This window comes from Halichoerus grypus, chromosome 12, assembly GCF_964656455.1.
Source record: "Halichoerus grypus chromosome 12, mHalGry1.hap1.1, whole genome shotgun sequence".
In the NCBI taxonomy this organism is placed as follows: Eukaryota; Metazoa; Chordata; class Mammalia; order Carnivora; family Phocidae; genus Halichoerus; species Halichoerus grypus.
The window spans coordinates 103,362,606-103,387,620 of record NC_135723.1 but is presented as its reverse complement, the minus strand read 5'-3'; the positions used below and the strand labels follow the sequence as shown (position 1 = coordinate 103,387,620).

The 25,015-nt window shown below is 41.8% G+C and overlaps 1 protein-coding gene across 1 annotated transcript; it reads right to left on the bottom strand.

Annotated features, from left to right (window-relative positions):
- Nucleotides 1–953: 953 nt before the first annotated feature.
- HTR5A (5-hydroxytryptamine receptor 5A) lies at nucleotides 954–19,665 on the bottom strand. Its single transcript, XM_036087563.2, has 2 exons — nucleotides 18,009–19,665; nucleotides 954–2,848 (listed from the first exon to the last, which is right to left on the bottom strand). Exons 1-2 carry the CDS (start codon nucleotides 18,750–18,752, stop codon nucleotides 2,516–2,518), a joined length of 1,077 nt encoding a protein of 358 aa, XP_035943456.2. The 5' UTR covers nucleotides 18,753–19,665; the 3' UTR covers nucleotides 954–2,515.
- Between the last annotated feature and the right edge of the window lie 5,350 nt (nucleotides 19,666–25,015).

The following is a 25,015-nucleotide window of genomic DNA, read 5'->3' as shown; positions in this document are numbered from 1 at the left end:
CCACCATGTGCATTTTGTAATATTTCCTACCTAGTCATAGGCAACTTTTAGTATTGAAATGGAAGCAAAATGATGCATTTGTTGCCACTTCGTCCTCCTTGTGGACAGTGTTTCTTGCTCTGGGTGGTATATGTAGAGTGTTTCATACCATGAATAGTTTAAGTGACGTCTGGGAGGTGTTAAATATGTATTGAATACTAATAGGAATGGGACTTGTGCATCTCACAAAAATATTAATAACCTCAGTAGGAGATTGAAATGAATATAACAACATATTTCTCCAACAAGGAGTATAGAATCCTGGGGGAGTCCAGGAGTTATTGAAGCCACCAGACAAATGTGGCACGTCTTCCTAAAGCCTCACTTTACTGAAAAGTTTGAAGGAAAAAAATTTTTTTTAAAAAACAGGAAGACAAACATTGAAATTATGGAGTATAATAAAGAATTTCACGTGGATTTTCAGAGAGAATAGACTTGAACAATTTTACCCTTGGTTCTGATGGCCCATCTCCAGGTTCTCCATGTCTGAGTGTAGCTTCCTCCACTATGGGATACTAATGAAATTTTGGAAACACTTCCTTTATTATAACACTAGAATCTAATAAGATTTGGTGGCCTCTCTGGTTCCAAGTAATCGCGGGAAAGGTAACTCAAGCAAGTGAACAATCTGTATTTTAAAATATTTGTGGGTTTGGCACCTCAAGTGATATATGCAGAAGGAAGAAAAAATCTAAGAATGTTTCCAAGTAAATTCTTCCATGAATTTGCTTCAATGCAGACATGAGGTCTGCATTTAGCATTGTCAGTCATGACCTCACAAAAGTTGTGCAACATTTTCTCATTCACTCACATTCTTGGAGTAAAGATTCTTCGCAGTAAATGCGAGACTAAGCTTCCAACCAAGACAACAAATTAACATAAATTTCCTATTTTTTAAATCTTAATTGATATAATTTATTATAAACAAAAGAATATATATATATTTATTATAATAATTCAAAGACTGTTATAATACATAATTTTAAAATTCATGCATTCAAAGAATCAGGGACGTAGCGGACCACAGCCAGTTTTATTGTCTGAGACCTTTTTAAAGTTTTGTCTAATGTCCTGGGTTTTCTATGATCATATAAATGCTGCACCACCACCTAATTGCCTTGACTCATTTATATAAAGATGTCACTTTGTGAGGGACTGAGGCCACATTTTACCGTATTTCTGCCTTTCTCACTAGTTGCTAGTGTTGGCCTCCTAGCAGGGATTCACACACCAATAAGAAGACAGCAAATTGGGCGCCTGGGTGGCTCAGTTGGTTAAGCGACTGCCTTCGGCTCAGGTCATGATCCTGGAGTCCCGGGATCGAGTCCCGCATCGGGCTCCCTGCTCAGCAGGGAGTCTGCTTCTCCCTCTGACCCTCCCCCCTCTCATGCTCTCTCTATCTCATTCTCTCTCTCAAATAAATAAATAAAAAATCTTAAAAAAAAAAAAAAAAAAGAAGACAGCAAATTAACCAACGGTCCCTTTAAAGTGTACGTGTTTGGGGAGTGCGCCTTCACAGTCCTCTGTTGTGAAACTATACTGAGGTAAGCCACCCATCATGACAACTGTTTTCCTTGAATCCTATGATCCAAGGTTAGAGGTCTTAGTCCTGCAACATCTGAATAAATTCCATACAAATAAAATCCATAGAAAATAAGCAAGTTTGAGAGATTCTACAAAACCAGTGGATTGTAACATTTTTTTGTGCACAGTTGCTTCAGAATGGATGGAGGTATTTGATTTTTAGTTCTTTTCCAAGTTGATGGGTTGAATTTTAGAATAAACTAGCCAAGTGGAACCTTCACCTCCTCCATAGTTGTGTGTGTGTGTGTGTGTGCACATGCTCAGAGCACACGTTCGTGGTTGCCACAAACAAAGCCTTAAAGCCAATATTCACTGGTCTTGCAGCTGTGGCTATGTACTTTAATAGGTTTAGAGACAATATTTTGTAGCCAAACACTGGGACATACACAACAAGTACTAGGGTATACTTACCAGGACTACAGAATGGAATTTCAAACTAGGCACTATTCCAGAAAACTGGGAATTATGATTTCCTACCCCTCAGATGTCCCCATTCCGACTTCTTCATTATTTTCTATCCATTCCCAACCTGCCCATGTTGCTTGATTCCCTCCCTCTCGTCTGCCTTGTTTGACCTCTCTGGGGCAAGGACGATGACCACGCTGGAGTGGATTTTGGGGGGGGAAGGGCACTTTGTGGGCAAACTCTGTGGCTGTTAGGTGCAGAGTGAGCAATAACAGGTAAGTTAGATCAAGAAGGTCACCCAAACTGCCTGTGAAGACCCACATTCCTACCTAGGAGTTTGGAAGTGAGGGCTAGTTCTGAAGACAACCCTGGAGAGCCTCGAGGGCTTGTGTCTTCAATGTGGTGCTGGGTAGGGATGGGGAAGTAGATGGCGTTGGAAATTTCACTGAGTTAGGTGATAGCTCCTTCTTATCCCCAGGCCTCATGCTCAGTGTTGCCTAGAAAAGAAATTCTTGAAGGCGCTATTGTAGTTCTTGTTGAAAGCTGTGTAGATGAGGGGGTTAAAGAAGGAGTTGGAGTAGCCCAGCCAAAGGAAGATGCTCTTCCAGATGGGGGGGATGTCGCAGGAGCAGAGGGGGCTGATGAGCTCTGTGGTGAAGAAGGGGATCCAGCAGAGTGCAAATACCCCAATGAGGATGCCCACCATCAGGGCAGCTTTCTGCTCTTTCTGTTCCCTCCACGTGTCCCCTTCTGTCTGGAAGGTGACGGTGGTGTGGCGGACAGTGAACACCATCTGGGGCTGCTGAGCAGAGGTCTTCGCCTGGAAAAGATCAGCAGAAGCTTCATGAAGAGCCAGCTTCTCATGCCTGTCAGGCAAGGGTAAGGTGAATCCAGACACGGATGCCTGGCTCCTGCACACCCACTTGAAGAGAAAGTCCTCGATTGTCGGGTGTGGGAAACTGGCAGCCTGTGGAGCCCACCCTCAGCTGTGAAAACATGGCGACAGAGCTGGGGGGCTTGCTTACATCTTAGAAATGGAAGGAACGGAGCATCCATAATAAATGTGATGAAGATGAATTCCCTGTTGCTGCCTATTCAACAAGGAAAACAGAAATAACCTGGTCATGCAGTACAAATCATTTACTGACAAAGGTACATGAGTAATCGAAAGGGTGCTAAATCCTTACCAAACCCTTGGACAACTAAAGCCTGATTTTCCGAAATTTTAATAACTTTCTGTGTTCGTGTGAATCCTCCCTAAAGGAATTTTCTAGAATTTCTTCTGGTGTCAGTTTCCTATGACTGTTTGGGACAGTTCACTCACCAGGACACTTATCTCCTCTGGGGCCTATTCTGTGTCCTTCCCCTCCCCCAACTTTCATGGAAAACAGACTCCAAACACTTAGATTCTCCCCAGTTGGGTGCTCCCAGGTCTCCTTTGGGCAGATTTCCACAGAATCAGGCCCTCGACATAGTCCCTTCTCCAGAGAAGTGGGATTTCTGGGAAAGGGGCTCTGCCTTCCATTCCAGTCCTTTTACTTCCATCTTTGGGGAATTGAAATAAGGACTATCTGACGAAAGGACAGCCTAAATATGGAGAAATTACAATGGGTAGGTTTACTAAACTAGCAAGTTAACTGGTTCAGTTAGAATTTGGGACAATTTCTGGGCTGATCAATCATTCACTGGTAGGTGAGACTACATGGACATTAGATATCATTCTTCCAAACCCCAGCATTCTGTAACCCCAGTACATTTGAAAAGGAGAATTACACAGCTCTCTCTCAGGCAGCAAACAACCTTTCAGACAAAGGACCAAATCAGAAGGTCATTCTCTTTAACCTAAACCACCTAACCGGTTCATGGCTACATCTATAAATTGGAGTCAAAAGACATCGACCTATCTGTCATATAGAATAATGAAGTGTAAATAGGAACACTATGGTTAAAATAATATTAGTTGATATATGAATTATTAAATTTGTATGATAGCCTTCCTGTCATTTACTTGAAGAACAATGAAACACCAAGTATTGTACAATCAAAAAGAAGATCATCAATATTGGAACAAATAGTCCACAATACTGCAACCCTTAAAAACATACATAAAATGAGAAGTGAAAATCTCCCTTTCTATACCCCAATCTCACCCCGAGATGGAACAATAGTAAACTTTCTTATATTATTAGTGCATATCTGGTAGTACTTTGCAGGGAATTCATTTACAGAAATACAAACACAATATTTAGTTTCATTTTTCAGCATAAAACAGGGAAACCCACCAATTTCTTAATAAAACTCAATCCTAAAATGGCATCAGAGAAGTCATTTCCCCCCATTTTCCAAAGATGGCAATTGAAGGAGAATTCTGGTCCTGACTGTTAAACCATCCCCCAACCCCCCCCCCCGAAATTCTCTCCCTCTCAGCACTTTTTTGGTGGTAACACTGGCCACTCAGGGTTGTGACTCCCTTGTGCCCACCCCTTAATTCTCTATAGCACAGCTGATATAAAGGTGGAACTCTTAAACTAGACTTTTGTCGAAGTGGAAATAAATACAGCAACACACAACCAGATATTCTGGCTTTTGAGATACGGCACACTCTTGGGAACCAGCCAGCCCCTCCCATCCTGACTGCATGTCTGCCTTCCCTGTGGTCATTAGCCTTTGCAGACTGACTCCAGAAGCCCATGTTTAGTCCTTTATATACTCAACTTTCAGTTGCAAGACACAGTGAGCCTCACAATGAAACTATCAATGTAAACCCAACCTTCTTTAAGGCTGAGATATAACCCCCAAAGTTGCACATTCTATTTGCAGGAGTTTTCTGTTGCATAATGGAAAAAGTTGCAAGATTTCCATTCTGGGGAGCCATCTTCTTTCCTAATGATCGGCATTCAGGGTATCTCCCTCTCTTGAGATTTTGCCCTTCCGTACACTCAGATCCAGTCCTATATCCGAAGGGGCTGCCATATCAGGATGTAGCTCATCATTCATCTGAGAGATGAGACCACAGTGGTTGTTTATCCAGGTGTATGATCTACATGCAAGTGTAGGACTTGAATATTTCTATAAAAATTAGTCTTAGGAAAGGGGGGGGTCTAAGGATTATAAGACAGTTTCATGGAAGCCCATCACTTCAGTCATGGTCCCTGTAATTGAATGTAAAGTGCCCTCCGTGCAGGCCTGCTTGTATGGGTACTTGGCAGCGCACTCTAAAACCTTGTGTTCTTCCAGTGCAGTCTACCTAGGTTCTTACAGAGGATGAGCTATTCCCAAATAAAACTTACACTCATTGGATCTGCAAGGATTTGCCACGGCGTCATGGTTCTAATGTTGAGTGAAGTGTGTTCTTAAAGATGTTCCAGGTATTTTATTTCTAAGTTTGTATTCAGGATGATTTCTCTCATGTCAGTAGGGTGTTTCAGCTAAATGTTTCCTCACAGGTGTTAGATTCATGCTCCTTTCTCACTGAGTTGTTAGTAGAACAGGGTGGGAGCCCACATCCACAGGCCCTTCCAACAAAGATTCAAGTGTCATGTTTTAACAATTCTTGTCATGTTCCATGAGAACCCCTTAGGGTTCTACTTTAAATTCAAGTTAAATATTTTTTCTAAATACTTTCTTTTTATGGTTTGCTTGGAGTTAGGAATTGTTTGTAGGTGAGTCCTAGAACTCCATATGTCTCAGAAAAGCACATTTTCTAGGACCTCAATGCGAAATGTTGATCAGCATTGACATTTCTCTTGGTGCAGCATTCAACACCAACTCACTTGACAGAAGAAAGAGGGTCACTGATTTAAAATGGTTCTTTTGGGACAGCAGAGGCTTCTCCGGGAGGAGGATCTTTGTTGTTTGGGAGGTTTTAGGTTTCTGGTTGTCTAATGTCTTTTGGTTGCTCACCCTGTGACTTTCTGACTCAGGGACTCCTTAGATCTTTGCTTTCTGCTAATCAATGATTGCAATAAAGCACCTGAGTCTGGAGAATTGAAATCTATTAATTACTCTATCAATTACTCAACATGCTCATTAGATTTATAGAAAAAGAAGTAGTAGGGTAAAAGAAAGTGAGCTTTCAAGCCAAATTAGACTTTTTGTAATTATCCTCATAACACTGTATCATTTATTTTTTAATTTATTTTTTTTTAGTGTTCAACAATTCATCAGTTGCGTATAGCACTCAGTGCTCATCACAGCACATGTCCCCCCTCAATGCCCATCACTTCACATATAAAATTTTTCTAAGTGAACAATTAGCCTCATCTCTCCAAATAAATGCATTCTTTGGGGGACATGTACTTATGTGTTAGACTTCTCATTTTTCCAAAATGCTTATGTGATAAATAACAATTCACTGGTTAATCATAAATCTAATATATTGCTTTAATTTCCTTTAATTTGGCTTCACTTTCCTATTAATATCACAGATAATCAATAGATGACCATCAATAGTGGGTACTGAAGCTTAGGGATGAAGACTCTTACCTCAGAAGTGTGATTTTGGGTGATTTGCAGGTTAGACCACACCACTGTCAGAATAGAAGATGGACAGATGAACCAGAATGCTCAAGCTAGAAATGGTCTTACACGTTAAGGGAGGGTTCCACAAGGGGGAAGAGTGAAAACATTCCTCAAACTTCCCAACTAACTTAGGAAAAGACTGATTGTTCTATAGCTATGGTAAGAAGGAAACTTGCTACGTGTTTAAATATCTTCAGTTGATCAGGGACAATACAGTTTTGTAAATACACATTTGCAAACCAACCAATCCTTGGCTGCCCTCACTTCTGAAAGTCAGCCAATTAGGGTAGGACTCACCCCAATAAACGTTCCTCTGAGTGCCAATCAATCGACAGCAGTCTCACTGAGTAACCCCACTTTAAGGTGATATCCATTCACTGCCCTCCAGTTCCTGAACTCCATGCTGTCCCAGTCCCCAGAGATTGTTGGCATTCTGCTCTGCTCTAGAGACAGTACCTGACAAATATAACTTTTTCTTATTGTAGTAAGCAGTAGGTTTGGCTTGTATTTCTATTTCAGATACTATGTGGTGCTTGTATCATCCTTAGACAGTTCTAGAGCGTCCACTGAGATCATTTTGAAGACCCTCTACAGGATGCTTGGACCACAGTATATTCACTGGGCCCCAAAGTCCAGTTGCATCAGGATCTGCCCCCAGGGGTGCCAGTCTCAGCATCTCCAACCAGCCCCACTGGGCTCTTCTTGCTCTGTGCATTTTGTTATCCTAGGACTTGTAACAAAAAGTGTCTTCATTTAAGGTCTTTAGGCTTAGGTCTTTGTATCAATTACCTAGATCTTTGATTGAGATATATACCATTTGGTAATTGACTTAGATCTTTGGGTAAGCCCATTAGATCTCTTGTCCTGGAGGTGTACCATTTAGCAAATATTTTTTTATGCCCTTAATGTACTTAATTTACTGCTACTTGCTTTGCTTTTGCTGTTATTTGTCTATATGTGCAAAGTCTTGGTTTCATTGGGTAATTAAAAAAAATTTTTTTTCCTGGAGAGCCTTTCTTTCAGTTGAATGTAAAAAGGATTGTTCTGTAAGGCATTGGCTTGATAAGCTACTAATCCATTCCAAGCCAGACCCAAGGGCTAATGTTTTGAGGACTGTTAGACCTAAGACCAATTTGTGGAAAAGCAATTAAAAAAAAAAAACAAAACATTGCTGTGTATTTATTTAATAAAAGGGCATATTTATGTTTACAAACAAGTTTGAAAAACAAAAGTAAAACATGTATGCTTCTACCTGTTAACCTTTTTCTTTTTTTTTTTTTTTTTTTTTAAGATTTTATTTATTTATTTGAGAGAGAGAATGAGACACAGAGAGCATGAGAGGGAAGAGGGTCAGAGGGAGAAGCAGACCCCCCGCTGAGCAGGGAGCCCGATGCGGGACTCGATCCCGGGACTCCAGGATCATGACCTGAGCCGAAGGCAGTCGCTTAACCAACTGAGCCACCCAGGCGCCCCTGTTAACCTTTTTCAAAATGTCAACAGCCCTCATGCTGTGTGAAGGTTTCTAAGGATTTATTAGAAAAATCAATACAGTTCACTCACAGTTCACCAAGACATCACTGAGCTAACATGTTGAGACAAAAACAAAAAGGACTAAGGTTCTCTTGTAGTTTGATAGTTTGATTTAATTTGATTTGCCTGAAATAACAAAAGCATCTCAAGCATCTTTCATTATGTAGTTGATGTCTGTGGAAAAGCAATTAATCAAACTTTGCTTTGGGTCCTTTACAAAATTTGAGGGCACTCCCTGTCTTCTTAATTTGTGAAAGAATGTCACTTTGTTTAGCTGGTATTCTAGTTCAGTGAGTGTTGGGTTGGTGATTGTACGGCCCCTTGCTAGCCTCTGGTTAGGGATCCTGAGACACTATTCATTGGCACAGACTGTTGGCCAACCATGGAGGCTCTTTCTTGTGTATCATGGTTTGTCTAAGCCAAGATCTTGAACTTCTCCTTTAGGGACTTTGACTTTCTATTTTAAATTGCCATATAATCCTAACTCTTGTGCTTTTCTTGACAAATGCCTTTTTATTAATCTTTTTTTAAATTTTATTTTGTTATGTCACCATACAATACATCATTAGTTTTTGATGTAGTGATCCACGCTTCATTGTTTTCATATAACACCCAGTGCTCCATGCAGTACATGCCCTCCTTAATACCCATCACCAGGCTAACCCATCCCCCCACACCCCTCCCCTCTAACACCCTCAGTTTGTTTCTCAGAGTCCATAGTCTCTCATGGTTCGTCTCTCCCTCCAATATCCCCCCTTCATTTTTCCCTTCCTTCTCCTAATATCCTCCATGTTATTCCTTATGTTCCACAAATAAGTGAAACCATATGATAATTGACTTTCTCTGCTTGACTTATTTCACTTAGCATAATCTCCTCCAGTCCCATCCACGTTGATGTAAAAGTTGTGTATTCATCCTTTCTGATGGCTGAGTAATATTCCATTGTATATATGGACCACATCTTCCTTATCCATTCATCTGTTGAAGGGCCTCTCAGCTCTTTCCACAGTTTGGCTATTGTGGACACTGCTGCTCTGAACATTGGGGTGCATATGGCCCTTCTTTTCACTACATCTGTGTCTTTGGGGTAAATACCCAGTAGTGTCATAGGGTAGCTCTATTTTTAATTTTCTGAGGCACCTCCACCCTGTTTTCCAAAGTGGCTGTACCAACTTGCATTTCCACCAACAGTGTAAGAGGATTCCCCTTTCTCCACAACCTCTCCAACATTTGTTGTTTCTTGCCTTGTTAATTTTTGCCATTCTAACTGGTATAAGGTGGTATCTCAATGTGGTTTTGATTTGAATTTCCCTGATGGCTAATGATGATGAACATTTTTTCATGTGTCTGTTAGCCATTTGTATGTCTTCTTTGGAGAAGTGTCTGTTCATGTCTTTTGCCCATTTTTTGACTTATTTGTTTTTTGGGTGTTGAGTATGAGAAGTTCTTTATAGATCTTGGGTACCAGCCCTTTATCTGTAGTGTCATTTGCAAATATCTTCTCCCATTTCGTGGGTTTCCTCTTTGTTTTGTTGACTGTTTCCTTTGCTGTGCAGAAGCTTTTTATCCTGATGAAGTCCCAAAAGTTCATTTTTGCTTAATTTCACTAGCCTTTGGAGATGAATCTTGAAAGAAGTTGCTGAATCAATGTCAGAGAGGTTACTGCCTATGTTCTCCTCTGGGATTTTGATGGATTCCTGTCTCACATTGAGGTTTTTCATCCATTTTGAGTTTATCCTTGTGTATGGTATTAGAGAATGGTTGAGTTTCATTCTTCTGCATGTGGCTGTCCAATTTTCCCAGCACCATTTATTGAAGAGACTGTCTTTTTTCCATTGCATATTTTTTCCTGCTTTGTCGAAGATTATTTGGCCATAGAGTTGAGGGTCCATATCTGGGCTCTCTATTCTCTTCCATTGGTCTATATGTTTGTTTTTGTGCCAGTGCCATGCTGTCTTAGTGATCACTGCTTTGTAATATAGCTTGAAATCGGGCAACGTGATGCCCCCAGCTTTGTTTTTCTTTTTCAACATTTCCTTGGCAATTTGGGGTGTTTTCTGATTCCATACAAATTTTAGGATTGTTTGTTCCAGCACTTTGAAAAATGTCATTGGAATTTTGATCGGGATGGCATTGAAGGTATAGATTGCTCTGGGTAGCATAGACATTTTAACAATGTTTATTCTTCTGATCCATGAGCATGGAATGTTTTTCCATCTTTTTGTGTCTTCTTCAATTTCTTTCATGAGTGTTCTGTAGTTCCTAGAGTATAGATCTTTTACCTCTTTGGTTAGGTTTATTCCAAGGTATCTTATGGTTTTTGATGCTATTGTAAATGGAATCATTTCTCTAATTTCTCTTTCTACAGTTGCACTGTTAGTGTATAAGAAAGCAACTGATTTCTGTGCATTGATTTTGTATCTTGCCACATTACTGAATTGCTGTATAAGTTCTAGTAATTTGGGGGTGGAGTCTTTTGGATTTTCCACATAAAGTATCATGTCATCTGTGAAGAGAGTTTGACTTCTTCTTTGCCAATTTGAATACTTTTTATTTCTTTTTGTTGTCTGATTGCTGTGCTAGGGCTTCTAGTACTATGTTGAACAATAGTGGCCAGAGTGGGCATCCTTGTCGTGTTCCTGATCTTAAGGGAAAGGCTCTCAACTTTTCCCCATTGAGGATGATATTGGCTGTGGGTTTTTCATAGATGGATTTTATGAACTTGAGGAATGTTCCCTCTATCCCTGTACTCTGAAGAGTTTTAATCAGGAAAGGATGCTGTATTTTGTCAAATCCTTTTCTGCCTCAATTGAGAGGACCATATGGTTCTTCTCTCTCTTATTAATGTGTTCTATCACATTGATTGATTTGCGAATGTTGAACCACCCTTGCATCCCGGGGATAAATCCCACTTGGTCGTGGGATGATCCTTTTAATGTATGGTTGGATCCTATTAGCTAGGATTTTGTTGAGTATTTTGGAATCCATATTTATCAGGGATATCGGTCTGAAATTCTCCTTTTTGATGGGGTCTTTGCCTGGTTTGGGGATTAAAGTAATGCTGGCCTCATAGAATGTGTCTGGAAGCTTTCCTTCTGTTTCTATTTTTTGAAACAGCTTCAGGAGAATAGGTATTATTTCTTCTTTGAATGTTTGGTAAAATTCCCCAAGGAATCCAACAGGCCCTGGACTCCTGTTTTTTGGGACGTTTTTGATCACTGCTTCTATTTCCTATTGGTTGTTGGCCTATTCAGGTTGTCAATTTCTTCCTGTTTCAGTCTTGGGAGTTTATAGGTTTCCAGGAAGGCATCCATTTCATCCAGGTTGCTCAATTTATTGGCATATAGTTGTTGATAATAATTTCTAATAATTGTTTCTATTTCCTTTCCTGATTAAAACTCATCAATTGTCATGATCTCTCCCTTTCATTCATAATTTCATTAATTTGGGTCCTTTCTCTTTTCTTTTGGATAAGTCTGGCCAGTGGTTTATCAAAAATTCATGGAAACCAATGAGAACAAAAACATATCGGTCCAAAACCTATAGGATACTGCAAAGGCAGTCCTAAGGGGGAAATACATAGCCATCCAAGCCTCACTAAGCCACACATTAGAAGAGAAATAATTAAGATTAGAGCAGAGATCAATGAATTAGAAACCAGAAACACAGTAGATGAGATCAATGAAACTAGAAGCTGGTTCTTTGAAAGGATTAATTAGATTGATAAGCCTTTTTATTAATCTTAATAAGGAATTTCTGACCAAGTCAAAAATCAATAAATTAAGCCATTTAAGAGCAGTAGAAAAATTAGGAGAAAAATACCAAACAGTTAACAGCTTCTCTAATTGGTATGTTAAGGTCTTAAACAAAATTCTAACTCTAAAATAGTCTCAGAGATTTTGTAACACTCCCAAACCCACCTGCCTTGCATAACTAGGTCTTGCGTATTTCTATTCAGCTTCACCCAACCTCCTAAATGCACTGTCCTTTCTTTAGGGTTTTCTCAGAAAAACCAAAGTCACACAGTAAGATTGCCAGATAAGAAGACAAACGTATATATTTTTAATTAAAACTCTGGCCTAGAGTTAACAGTGATAATTTAGAACTTTTCTAAACTTCATAGAGAAAGTAATAATAAAAATTGTTATAGAATTTAAAACTTCATGAGAGTATTGAAAAAATTTTTATTGTCCTGGACTATAAATCTGTACTAGTGAGTGAAGTTAATTGACATCTCCTCAGATGGGGATAAAGTAGAAGGGTAGAAAAGAGAGGAGCTATATAATCCAGCTGTGAAAATTTAAAATATAAAAATATAAAATACATTATATAAAGCAATTTCAGAAGCCCTTATTCTTTTAAATTTTATTTATTTATCTGAGAGAGAGCATGAGCACGGAGGGGCAGAAAGGGAGGGAGAAAGAATCTGAAGCAGACTCTGCACGAGCGCAGAACACAACATGGGGCTCAATCCCACAACCAGGAGATCATGACCTGAGCTGAACTGAAGAGTCTGATGCTTAACCGACTGAGACACCCAGCCCCCCTCAGAAGCCCTTTTTTTAACCCCTAGTCAGACTTATGTAAAAAGAAAAGAGAAAGGACCCAAATAAGTAAAATCATGAATTAAAGAGGAGAAATCACAACCAACATTGAAGGAATGCAAACAATTATAAGAGAATATTATGAGCAATTATATGCCAACAAATTAGGCAAGCTGGAAGAAATGGATAAATTCCCAGAAACATATAAACTACCAAAACTGAAACAGGAAGAAATAGAAAACCTGAACAGACCCATAACCAGCAAAGAAATTGAATTAGTAATCAAAAATCTCCCAACAAACAAGAGTCCAGGGCTAGATGGCTTCCCAGGGGCAATTCTACTAGACATTTAAAGAAGAATTAATACCGATTCTTCTGAAACTGTTCCAAAAAATAGAAGTGGAACAAAAACTTCCAAACTTATTCTGTGAGGCCAGCATTACCTTGATCCCCAAACCAAAGACCCCACCAAAAAGGAGAATTAAAGACCAATATCCCTCATGAACATAGATGCAAAAATTCTCACCAAGATACTAGCTAATAAGATCAAACAGTACATTAAAAGTATTATTCACCATGACCAAGTGGGATTTATTCCTGGAATGCAGGGGTGGTTCAACATCTGCAAATCAATAAACGTGATACACCACATTAATAAAAGAAAGGATAAGAACCATATGATCCTCTCAATAGATGCAGAAAAAGCATTTGACAAAATACAGCATCCTTTCTTGATTAAAACTCTCTGCAGTGTAGGGATAGAGGGAACATACCTCAATATCATAAAAGCCATATACAAAAAACCCACAGAGAATATCATTCTCAATGGTGAAAAACTGAGAGCTTTTCCCCTGAGGTCTGGAACACGAAGGGATGTCCACTCTCACCACTGCTGTTCAACACAGTATTGGAAGTCCTAGCCTCAGACAACAAAAAGAAATAAAAGGCATCCAAATCGGCAAAGAAGAACTCAAACTTTCACTCTTCACAGATGACATAATACTCCATGTGGAAAACCTAAAAGACTCCACCCCAAAATTGCTAGAACTCATATAGGAATTCAGCAAAGTGGCAGGATATAAAATCAATGCACAGAAACCAGTTGCATTTCTATACACTGAGATAGAAGAAAGAGAAATTAAGGAATTGATCCCATTTAAAATTGCACCAAAAACCATAAGATACCTAGGAATAAACCTAACCAAAGAGGCAAAGGATCTGTACTCTGAAAACTAGAAAACACTGATGAAAGAAATCAAAGATGACATGAAGAAATGGAAAAACATTCCATGCTCATGGATTAAAAAAACAAATATTGTTAAAATGTCTATGCTACCCAGAGCAATCTATACATTCATTGCAATCCCTATCAAAATTCACAAAGCTGGAACAAATAATCCTAAAATTTGTATGAAACCAGAAGACCCTGAATAGAAAAAGGAATGTTGTAAAAGAAAACCAAAACGGGAGGCATCACAATTCTGGACTTCAAGCTCTATTACAAAGCTGTCATCATCAAGACAGTATGGTACTGGCACAAAAACAGACACATAGATCAGTGGAACAGAATAGAGAACCCAGAAATGGATCCTCAGCTCTATGTTCAACAAATCTTCAACAAAGCAGGAAAGAATATCCAATGGAAAAAAGACAGTCTCTTCGACAAATGATGTTAGGAATTTTGGATGGACACATACAGAAGGATGAAAACTGGACCATTTTCTTACACCATACACGGAAATGAACTCAAAATGGATGAAGGACCCAAATGTGAGACAGGAATCCATCAAAATCCTAGAGGAGAACAGAGGCAGCAACCTCTTCGACCTCAGCCACAGCAACGTCTTGCTAGACACGTCTCCAAAGGCAAGAGAAACAAAAGCAAAAATGAACTATTGGGACTTCATCAAGATAAAAAGCTTTGCACAACAAAGGAAACAAGTTGACAAAACTAAAAGACAACCTATAGAATGGGAGAAAATATTTGCAAATGTCTTATCAGATAAAAGGCTAGTATCCAAAATCTATAAAGAACTCAACATCCCAAAAACAAAAAATCCAGCCAAGAAATGGGCAGAAGACATGAATAGACATCTCTCCGAAGAAGACATACAAATGACCAACAGACACATGAAAAAATGCTCAACATCATTCAGCATCAGGGAAATACAAATCAAAACTACCATGAGATACCACCTTATACCAGTCAGAATGCCTAAAATTAACAAGTCAGGAAATGACAGATGTTGGTGGGATGCGGAGAAAGGGGAACCCTCTTAACATTATTGGTGGAAATGCAAACTGGTACAGCCACTCTGGAAAACAGCATAGAGGTTCCTCAGAAAGTTAAAAATAGAGCTACCCTACAATGCAGCAATTGCACTATTAGGTATTTACCCAAAGGATACAAACGTAGTAATTCAAAGGGGCACCTGCACTCTGATGTTTATAGCAGCAATGTCCATAGTAGTCGAACTATGGAAAGAGCCCAGATGTCCATCAACAGATGAATGGATAAAGAAGAATGGTATATATAAACAATGCAATATTACTCAGCCATCAAAAAATGAAGTCTTAACATTTGCAATGATGTGGATGGAACTAGAGGGTATTATGCTAAGCAAAATAAGTCAATCAGAGAAAGACAATTATCATATGATTTCACTCATCTGTGGAATTTAAGAAATAAAACAGAGGATCATAGGGGAAGGGAGGGAAAGATAAAATAAGATGAAATCAGAGAGGGAGACAAACCATAAGAGACTCTTAACTCTAGGGAACAAACTGAGGGTTGCTGGAGGGGAGGTGGGTGGGACAGGATGGGGTAACTGGGGGATGGACATTAAGGAGGTCGCGTGATGTGATGAGCACTGGGTGATATATGTAACTGATGAATCACTAAATTCTATCTCTGAAACTAATAATACAGTGTATGTTAATTAATTGAATTTAAATAAAATAAAAAATAAAGACAAAAAAAGACTCATACATATATCAACCCACCTCCCCCTCTCAGAGTCCCTGGTGTCTGATCTCCATGCTTCCCAAAAATGCCATTTAAGATTAGCATTGTTCTCTGCTCGGAGCGATTGTGCCTGGCCAGCACAGCTCTGCTGCAGACTAGTAAGCAATAAATTCAGCATTATCTTTTTATGCCAGATCTTTAGTAGTGGTTTCATCATCCTTTGCCAAGGGCAAGGCCCATCTCTTGTGTTGCCAGCTCCCATCTCAGTGTCTGACAGAGGTTAAGCTCTCAGTATGTATTTGAAGAAAACGCAGCAGACAAAGAAGCAAGGAAGAAGTGTTGTGTTTCCCTAGGTAACACAGCTAGGTGGTGGGAGAACTGTATTTAGAAACTTCGGCACCTGCTACCAGGGAAAAATCAGGAGACCTGGTTTGTAATTCACCCTTCACAGTAACAGTGGAGCCCTGGATCATTTGGACATCTTGCAAAGCCAAGGGACCCATTTTCTTAAGTTATGTGGCAGAGAGAGAGAGAGAAAGAGAAAATTAAACAGTGCAAAAAAATGTATAAAAGCAGAACAATGTCAAAATGCTTGCTAATGCTGTCTCCAGAGCAGAGCAGTGAAAGGCTACATCACTTTGCAGTAAGTTCCACAAGACAAAACTGTGACTGCTTTTCCTTTTCAAGCTGTATCTGGTATTGATTGTAAACCATTTAACTGGATAAGCATCCTGGCAGAAGAGGGTCCACATAAGGAGGGCCATTGAAGGTGGCGGGTGCTCTTGTTCCTGGCCCAGAGTTGGGGTGGACTCTCACACATGTGGAAGCTCCAGGCAGTTTGGTGCTGCGAGTGCTCTTAGCCATCAGCACTCCTTGTTCAGTTCAGAAATCTAATAGATCAGGTTTTCCCAAATCTGGCACTATTGTCATTTTGCTCTGAATAATTTTTTTGTTGTGGGGGCTGTCCCGTGCACTACACAATGTTTAGCAGCATCCCTGGCCTCTACATGCTACATGTCATTAGTACTCTCCCCCAAATTTTACTAATAATGTCCCCAGACATTCCAAATGGTCCCTGGAGGGGACAAATCACCCCTGGTTGAGGCCACTGTTCTAGATAAAAGGACAGGTAGCCTCTGACCCCCTTTTCCTTCTTCTAGAATGATGCACTCTCTCCTCCCTTACCTACACCTCTGGTCCCTCTGAGCTTGATTGACTGGTTATTGTTGGAATTAGCTATTGATCTGGAAAACACAACCATATTACAGCACTCACAGTAAGTGTCTATCTCCCTCACTAGAGGGAGCTCTTCATGGGAAAGATGATGTCTTTATCATTCTTTACTCCTTGCACCAAGCCCATACATAGTGTGTGTTTAATATGCTTAATGGAATTTATGTTGTCCCAGAGCCAATAACAGAAAATGGGGCTGCGTAGATTTCTGACCTAACTTAAATGTATGAATTAGGCTCAAGGGATCACCTTGGCAATGAGAGTTGTTCAGGGGGGAGCAATCTCCATATCCATTGGATTCAGTTGTCATATATTTCCTGAATCTGCAGTCATAGGGTTGGATTATTAAGAGTTAACAAGACAGGAAAGCATGGTGGAGAGAGGGCAAGAAAAGAGCCCTACAGAAAATGCCACTTGTAAAGAGCTGGGGAATTGTCTGCCTTAGATTTTTAATTTCCTCCTGTAGCTTGTTTGGGAAGGCAAACAAATGATCCTCTCCTGCATACAAAAGGCCTGATGGGGCTGGGGATAGACCCAGAGAGCAGCACCACAGGCCGTGGAAGTGGATAACAAAAGCAGGCTCTGAAATAGGTAAACATCTTGATAATCTTGCATCAGGGGAGGAGGATGCTGCAGAACAGCAGGTAGTAATCCAGGAGATACTATGTTTTTGCAAAATTAGTTGCTTTAATTTGCAAAGAAAAAAATAGACTGGGCTAAAACATTACTCTGCTTTGCCTGATGTTGAGCAATCTTTCTGCCAAGTCACGTTACCATCTGTCCCTTCCCTCCTCCTTGATCACCCCACTCTAGGTGCAGCAAGCAGCAAGTTTATCCAGTAGCCCCAGACACTGACTTCTTCAGACCTTCTAAAGGGTGTTATAGAGTCACAGAATTTTAGAGCCAAATGGGACCCTGTGGAAGTATGTAGTCCAAACCCCTCATTTTATATATGGAAATAATCCATCAGAGATGGTAAGGGCCATTATTAGCTCTGTGAAGCTGAGCATGTTGACACAAAGTCAGTCTCTTGTGCTTTCCCCCAGTCTATCCCTTCTCCTTTCTCCCCTCCCCTCCCCCCAAAAGAAAACTAAATTCACTTTCTACAAACTTTGGAGTCAGCGTGCGGGAGATAAAGCCTGAAGGAATGCGAGTGAAGTATTTACAAGGATCTCCAGAACACCCACCTCCACGGCCTCCGATAAGGGTGAGACGCTGTTGGTCTTCCTGGAGCCCACACGGAACTTGGCGGCCTTGTAGATCTTCCAGTACACGAAGAGCACCACGCAGAGCGGCAGGTAGAAGGCGCCCACTGTGGAGAACACGGTGTAGGAGGGCTCGCGGCTCACCTGGCACTCCTCGCTGCCCTCAGAGTAGGTCTCCCCCCAGCCGAAGAGCAGCGGTGCCAGGGAGATCACCGCGGAGAGCGCCCAGGTGAGCACTATCATAACGTTGGAGACGCGCTTGCGGGCGCGGAGCGTGTATTCCAGATGGCGGGTGATGGACCAGTAGCGGTCCAGCGCGATGGCCGTCACGTTCCAGATGCTGGCCGTGCAGCAGAGCACGTCGCACGCGATCCACAGCTGGCAGAGCCGTCGGCCCAGCTGCCAACGGCGGCCGGACAGCTCATGCACCAGGCTCAGTGGCATGACCAGAGCGGCCACGAGCACATCCGAGATGGCCATGGACGCCACTAAGTTGTGCGGAACTCGATGGAAGGTGCGCACGCGGAGAATGGTCGCCAGCACCAGGAGGTTCCAGGAGAAGGTCGCAGCCACCAGAAAGCCCAGCAAGGTCAGAACAAGCACACCGAAGACAGAGAGGAGGGGCGGGCTGGGGCGCGGGTCGTCGGCGTCAAGGCTGCTGCGGTTGGTCTCCAAAGGGGCGGGGGTGGAGAGGGAAAAGTAGGTTAGGTTCAGAGACGAATCCATCGTTGGGTCAGGAGACCGGCCCAGAGTGAGTGCAGAAGGGGCGTTCAGGAAGATGGACGGTGGCCACTGCGCGCAGAGCCACTCTGGATGTTTGCAACCTCTGGCTGGCGGCGGGGTTTCTGGGGATTGTCTATGAAACTGGCCCCAACCTCCTGCCAGTGAGCATACGTGGGAGATGGTGTGGCAGAGAGGAGGGTGCTGGGCTGCGTCTCGCAGCCAGGGCCCTCCTAAGCTGTCACATGCCCAGGCTTTTCACCTCGGCAGAGACAGCTGTCTGGTCGCCCAGAGCTGAGCATCTCCCAAGTCGGGGGGCAGCTGGGCGACCCTGGAGCGTGTGGGTGCGGGAGGGGGTGCTGGTGCGTCAGAGCAGTACTCTCGCTGCACGCGTCGCCTCGCTACCCGCCCTTCTCTCCAAGCAGCAGGCTGCAGCCTTAACTCCGTGCCAGGGAAGCCCAGCGGGGACCTGTTTTCTGGGATCTGCCTTCTGCTATCCCCCCAGGCCCAGCCCCACCCCGTCTGGGGCCACGGCTTTGGAGCGCAAACGCCAGCGCGCCCATCCAGACCTGCCTTCTCAAAGTGGGGATCCAGCCTACGTAAGGCATCAGCTGATGAGGTCGCCTCTCCCCGCCTCTCCGCCCCGGGCGCTCGCGTTGGTGCTGTCCATGGTGCTGCTGCCTCTCCCCACCTGGGCGCGGGTCTTGGTGCTGTCCCTGGTACTGGCCCTGCTTCCTGAAATGCGCTTCCGGAGTGGATCAAGTTTACCAATGAACTCTCCTGGAAACATTCCTCGAGCCACCCCCTACCCACGTCCTTCCAGGGGGTGGTCTGGATACCTTGAGTGGGTTCTCAGCTTTCCGCAGGGGCTTAGTTTAGCACGCGTGTTCCGAGTTAAGTGTCTAAGATGGTATCGCTGGCTTTTCTTCTCCTGAAGATGTCAGTACATGATTGCGTCCTTCCTACACAACACCTGGTGCTTCCCCTAAGGGGTAGTTGTCCTTTAAGGAGAAAAGGCAAGAGAGCATTTACTGATGTTCCTAGAAATGGCTGAGGCATTGGAACCACCACGTTTCAACTATGTCCTCAGAATCACAGAGAGGCTGCAGTCTTTTCAGTGGTCCCCATTGGATTTGCTTCCTTTGAAGGGCAATACTGGATATAAATTGTTATAAAAACTCCATCTCACTAGAAAAAAAGAGGGAGCATTTAACTCTTTCCCTGCACATACACACATGACCATATACACATCCATCGTAATCGGGAAAAGATCAAAATTCCTACCCAGAAGTTATGATGAAAAGCACTTTGCAAAGGGAGACATGATATAGCAAGATAAAATAAACTAAAATAAGAAAAACGATATGACAGAAAGGAGTATAAGATGGCATTAAGCATTTTTAAAGTGCATACAATTGGTATTATGAAGTCCTTTACATACACGAGTGGTTCACCACAAGTCTGGTCAAAAGCTTTTCAGCTATTTGAAGATAAGAAATATATATATATATATATTTTACAAGATTCAGTTTCTAACAGAGTACAATAAGCATCAGGAGAATGCCCTGGAAAGAAAGAAACTCCTCCAATGGGACCCAGAGGAGAGAATGCTGTTAGGAAATATTGATGAGAATATTCTTCATTAAATACAAGCTTATTCACAGAGCCGCTTCACCAAACATCCCTTAAACACAGCTGATGGTGGCTGCCTGTGCGCGGCGCTACCATGTGCAGCTGTAGTCAAGGGGAGAACTTGAGCTCATTCAGAGCACATTACCTTCTTGAAGCCATAGATCCAAATGGCATGAGATGTAAACCATGGATCTTTGTCTTTGAAACAAATGTTCTGAACAATTCTGAATTCAGTTTCAGGGGCCCACGACCTGGAATAATGGATGAGCTGCATATCCAGGAGGCAGCAGGCCTTGGGGATGGGCTCTCCTGACACAGATCTTAAAAGGCATCATGGGTTGCAAGTATATGCCCCACTGGCACTGTGTGTGCAGCTAGCAGTCTGCATTGAGAGTTAGGTGAGAAGCTGTCAAATAAGGGGCCAAGCCAGGGATAACTGAGGACATTTTGTAAAAATTAGAGTGTCACCTAGGTAAGAATGCAGTCAAATGCTCTTGCAAACAAGAAATCCAAAGGAGTATTTCCAGGAGAACCAAAGTTTTTGAGAAATTCTGGTTTATCTCTTACAGAAACACAAAGAGGAATCAGAACATTTCAGTTTCTTTGTCTTAGAGCATGGCCATAATCTTAGCTTGAAAAAAATGTAAACAGGTATAGAACTCCCACCTGCCATAAAGCACCTCCGAAATCCCAGTTTTGAGGAGTAGAATTTCCTGGTTTACCACATGCAGGCTGAATTGTGTCCCCTTCTCCCTCAAAATTCTTGTGTTGAAGTGTTAACCCCCACTACCTCAAATGTGACTATGTTTGGAAATAGGATCTTCAAAAAGATGAACTTAAACTGAAGTTCTTAGGGTTAGTCAGACTGGTGTCCTCATAGCAAAAGGGAATTTGGACCCACAAAGGGACACCAGAAATGTGTGCACACAGAAGGAAAACATGTGGGAACACAGCAAAAAGGTGGCCATCTGTGAATCAAAGAGAGAAGCCTCAGGAGAAGCCAAACTTGATGACACCTTGATCTTGGACTTCTGGCCTTCAGAACTGTGAAAAAAAAAAAAAAAAGGAAAGGAAATTGCTGTTGCTTACACCACTCAGTGGGTGGTATTTTGTTATGGCAGCTCCCACAAATAAATACACCATCCAACAAAAGACATGTACAAATGCAACCAAGATGATATACTATGTAGGGGTTTTATAGACGTGATGACAAATTACAGGACATCTACTGAAACACATCTTTATAAAATGTAGTTTGTGCCCATTTAGCAATAACTAGATGCAAGTTCTGTTGTCTTTTGAAGTTACCTACAACTTGTGATTAAGCCGTATGATTGGCATATAGAAAAATGCTGATTATACATTTTTTTATAATGGGAGGACGTGCATTTATTTGATTCAAGTAGGAGCTTAACTACAACCGAAGATTCTTAATTGCAAGTTTAAAAGCAAGAAAAAATGGGGAAATGCTGAATATAACCTTATTCTGCCCCACTTGCAAAGATCGGAGGGAAAAGATTTTTCCTACCTACCTAAACCATCACAATTTTATGAGATCAATAAATCATTAAAGCATCATTGTTATTATATAAGGTCTATATTATAAGCCAGGTACCAAATAAGTATCCCTGTATGATCAAACCTCAAACAAATTTTAAGGAATTGTTATCCCTATTTTATTTTTATTTTTATTTTATGTTTTGAGAGAGAGAAAGAGCATGGGAAGGGGAGGAGGGGCAGAAGGAGAGAGAGAATCTTGGGCAGGTTCCACACCCAGCATGGAGCCTGACGTGAGGCTTGATCCCTTGACCCTGAGATCTTGACCTGAATGGAAATCAAGAGTCAGACGCCTAACTGACTGAGCCACCCAGGTGCCCCTATTATCCCTACTTTGTGATTGAGGAAATGGAGTCCTGGAGATGAAGGAACTTGCCCCAAATCACATGAGATTTGAACCTGAGTGTAGCCCAGTCTGTGCTCTTGATCATTCTGTTTTACTGCACTAATAATCAGGATTTCACAACAGTTAACTACAAAGGATAAGCCTTTGTCTTAATTAGCTTGGGCAAATATAACAAAATCCCACAGACTGTGGCTTACACAACAGAAATTGACCTGCTCACAGTTCTAGAGTCTGGAAGTCTGAGGTCAGAGTGTCAGCAGGGACAGGTTCTGATGAAGACTCTCTTCCTGGCTTTCAGACAGTCGAAGAGAGAGAGAGGGAGAGGGAGAGATCTTTCTCTTCTAAGGCCACAGTCCTGTTGGATAAGGGCCCTACCCTCATGACCTGATTTAACCTTCTAAAAACTATCTCCAGATACAGTCACATTGGGAATTAGGGTTTCAACATGAGTGGGGGGGGTACAATTCAGTCCATAGCAGCCCTAAGAGACCACTTAATGGTAAGGGAAAGACCAAAACAATTTCTAGAACTCAGTGTTATTCCCAACCAATTGTTCCAAAGGTGATAGAGGATAAAAATAACCAGAGGAGCCATTCTGCATGGCCTAAAGGCTTACCTCATCCACATGCTTAATAATGGCCACAAAGATCCAGGCTTGCTGTTTTGTCAAGAAGAAAATGGAAATGGATCATGGATGGAATGACTAGCATGCATCTAGGCTGGAGCTTAAGAGACAGTGGTCCCCACACTTTTAACACAATTGCTTACCCTTGTTTATACATAAAAAGTCTATTTTTTTTCTTTATCTAATCTACTTAAGAGTGGAAAACAACCACAAGTCACAATATACTGACAGCTGAAGAATGAGGTGGGGTGGAGATCCTATGTTTCATTCAGGGTGTCTCAAGGTCCATACATATCCTATGACCAGAAGAAGAAATGTGCTAGTCATAATCTAGATTATATATGATAGAGTGTGTTTTTTTCCTTTTTCAAAGGATAAAGAGGTAGAAGTTATTTTTAGCCTAAGCCCCCATTGACTGCCTTACACACCCCTGTGTGCATGTACCTCATTTGGAGACCACTAACTCTGGGTCATTCTCTGGGTCCATCAGCATAGGACAACACACATAGACTTGGTCAGGGAGAATGTGTAGCAAGGATGACAGGTTATCATTCAGAGCAGCCCCAGGGTAATAAACCACCTGCTACACCCTTTCAACTTGAGCACAAACTACTGGCCCCTAATTCCATGTCTTCCTGAATGAACTACATTAACTGGTTGACCATTCCAGTCATAGGCAATTCATTAGGCTGAATAATTAATTCCTCGAGTCAGACAACGTTTCTTTATTGTTGTTTTCCTATCACACCCAACAGAGCCTAGAATATATTAGGCTCCATAAATATTTGCTGAAAGAACAAAATCAGAAAAAAAAATGATCTCCCAAGTAAACTACTGTTTTTTGTGTTTAATGTAGGCACAATTAAGGCTCTCAGAGTGGAAACACTGTAACATAAAAATTAAGATAACTTTTTTTAAAAGCATAATTATTCCGAAGAAGGTGAAGTCAGGAATAAATAGATGCTAAATTGTTATTGAAATCTTATAAAATAAGATGGACATGGTTATGGAAGTTGCACCTCTCAGATAACATTGTGCTCCTCCCATAATTACTGCAACAAATGACAAGTTCAGAGTGGCTGACAGGAGGGGTCCATTCACAGTGAGCAATGGAGATTGTGAACACAACACAGTGACCATTGAGCCTAGATAGATGACTAGTTGGCAAGACTACTGGTTAAGGTATGCACTGAAAACAAACCAAGCATAGATGATGAGGAGGCTGATGGTAGATAGAGCTAAGACAAGAGCCACAATATCCTGCTCAGTGATCACACCTGAACCACTTCTCAGGCCCAGAACCCATGGGCTGAAGGAGAAGATAGGTGCCTATGATGAAATGACCCTACAACACAGAACTAGGTGTACTCAGGAGAAATAGCCTCAGTCCTTCCCCCAAAGAACTGGCAGCTATATTCACAGGTAACTTTTTCATGGAGGATAGGAAATAACTGGACCTTCTGAGGACTGTTGGACACAGTCTGAATTGACACTGATATTTAGGAATCTGAAGTGCTACTATGGTCTTGTCAGAGCAGGAGCGATTGGAGGCCAGCCAATAAATGGAGTCCTGGTCAAGGTCCAGATCAGGGTGGATGCCCTGGGTCAATGGAACCTTCCCCAGTGGTTATTTCTCCAGTTCCCAAATATAGGATTAGAATGTATTTATGGTAGTTGAACCCCACATTGTTTGGTGACCTGTGGGGTAAAAGCTGTTCTAATAGGGAAGGCCAAGAGGGAGTCTCCAGAACTCCTCCCCCAACCCGCAGCCAAGATAGCAAATAACAACACAGCTGAAGGGAAATGGCAGAGATGATCACATCCCTGTCTTATCCATATGCAATTCACTACTTAATCCCTACAACATCAGTTGGATCCTGGCCGATGACAGTGATCTACCAAACTTAATCAAGTATTATTAGCACAGTTACACAGCCTGTGCAGATCCAGCTAAACCAGCATATCTGCTGGAGTGGATTAACACGGCTTCCAGGACTGGTATGCAGACGCTGATCTGGCCACTGCGCTATTTTCCGTTCCCATCAGACAGGAGAATCAAAGCAGTTGGAACTCACTTGAAACAGCCAATGGCCTACATTGACGTTCTTG

Excerpts from the sequence above, each read along its gene's own strand:
- HTR5A (XM_036087563.2), bottom strand. The coding sequence starts at position 18,752 with ATGGATTCGTCTCTGAACCTAACCTACTTTTCCCTCTCCACCCCCGCC. Across the intron at positions 2,849-18,008 it reads CCTTATCGGAGGCCGTGGAG|GCGAAGACCTCTGCTCAGCA; the intron begins GTGGGTGTTCTG and ends GATCTTTTCCAG.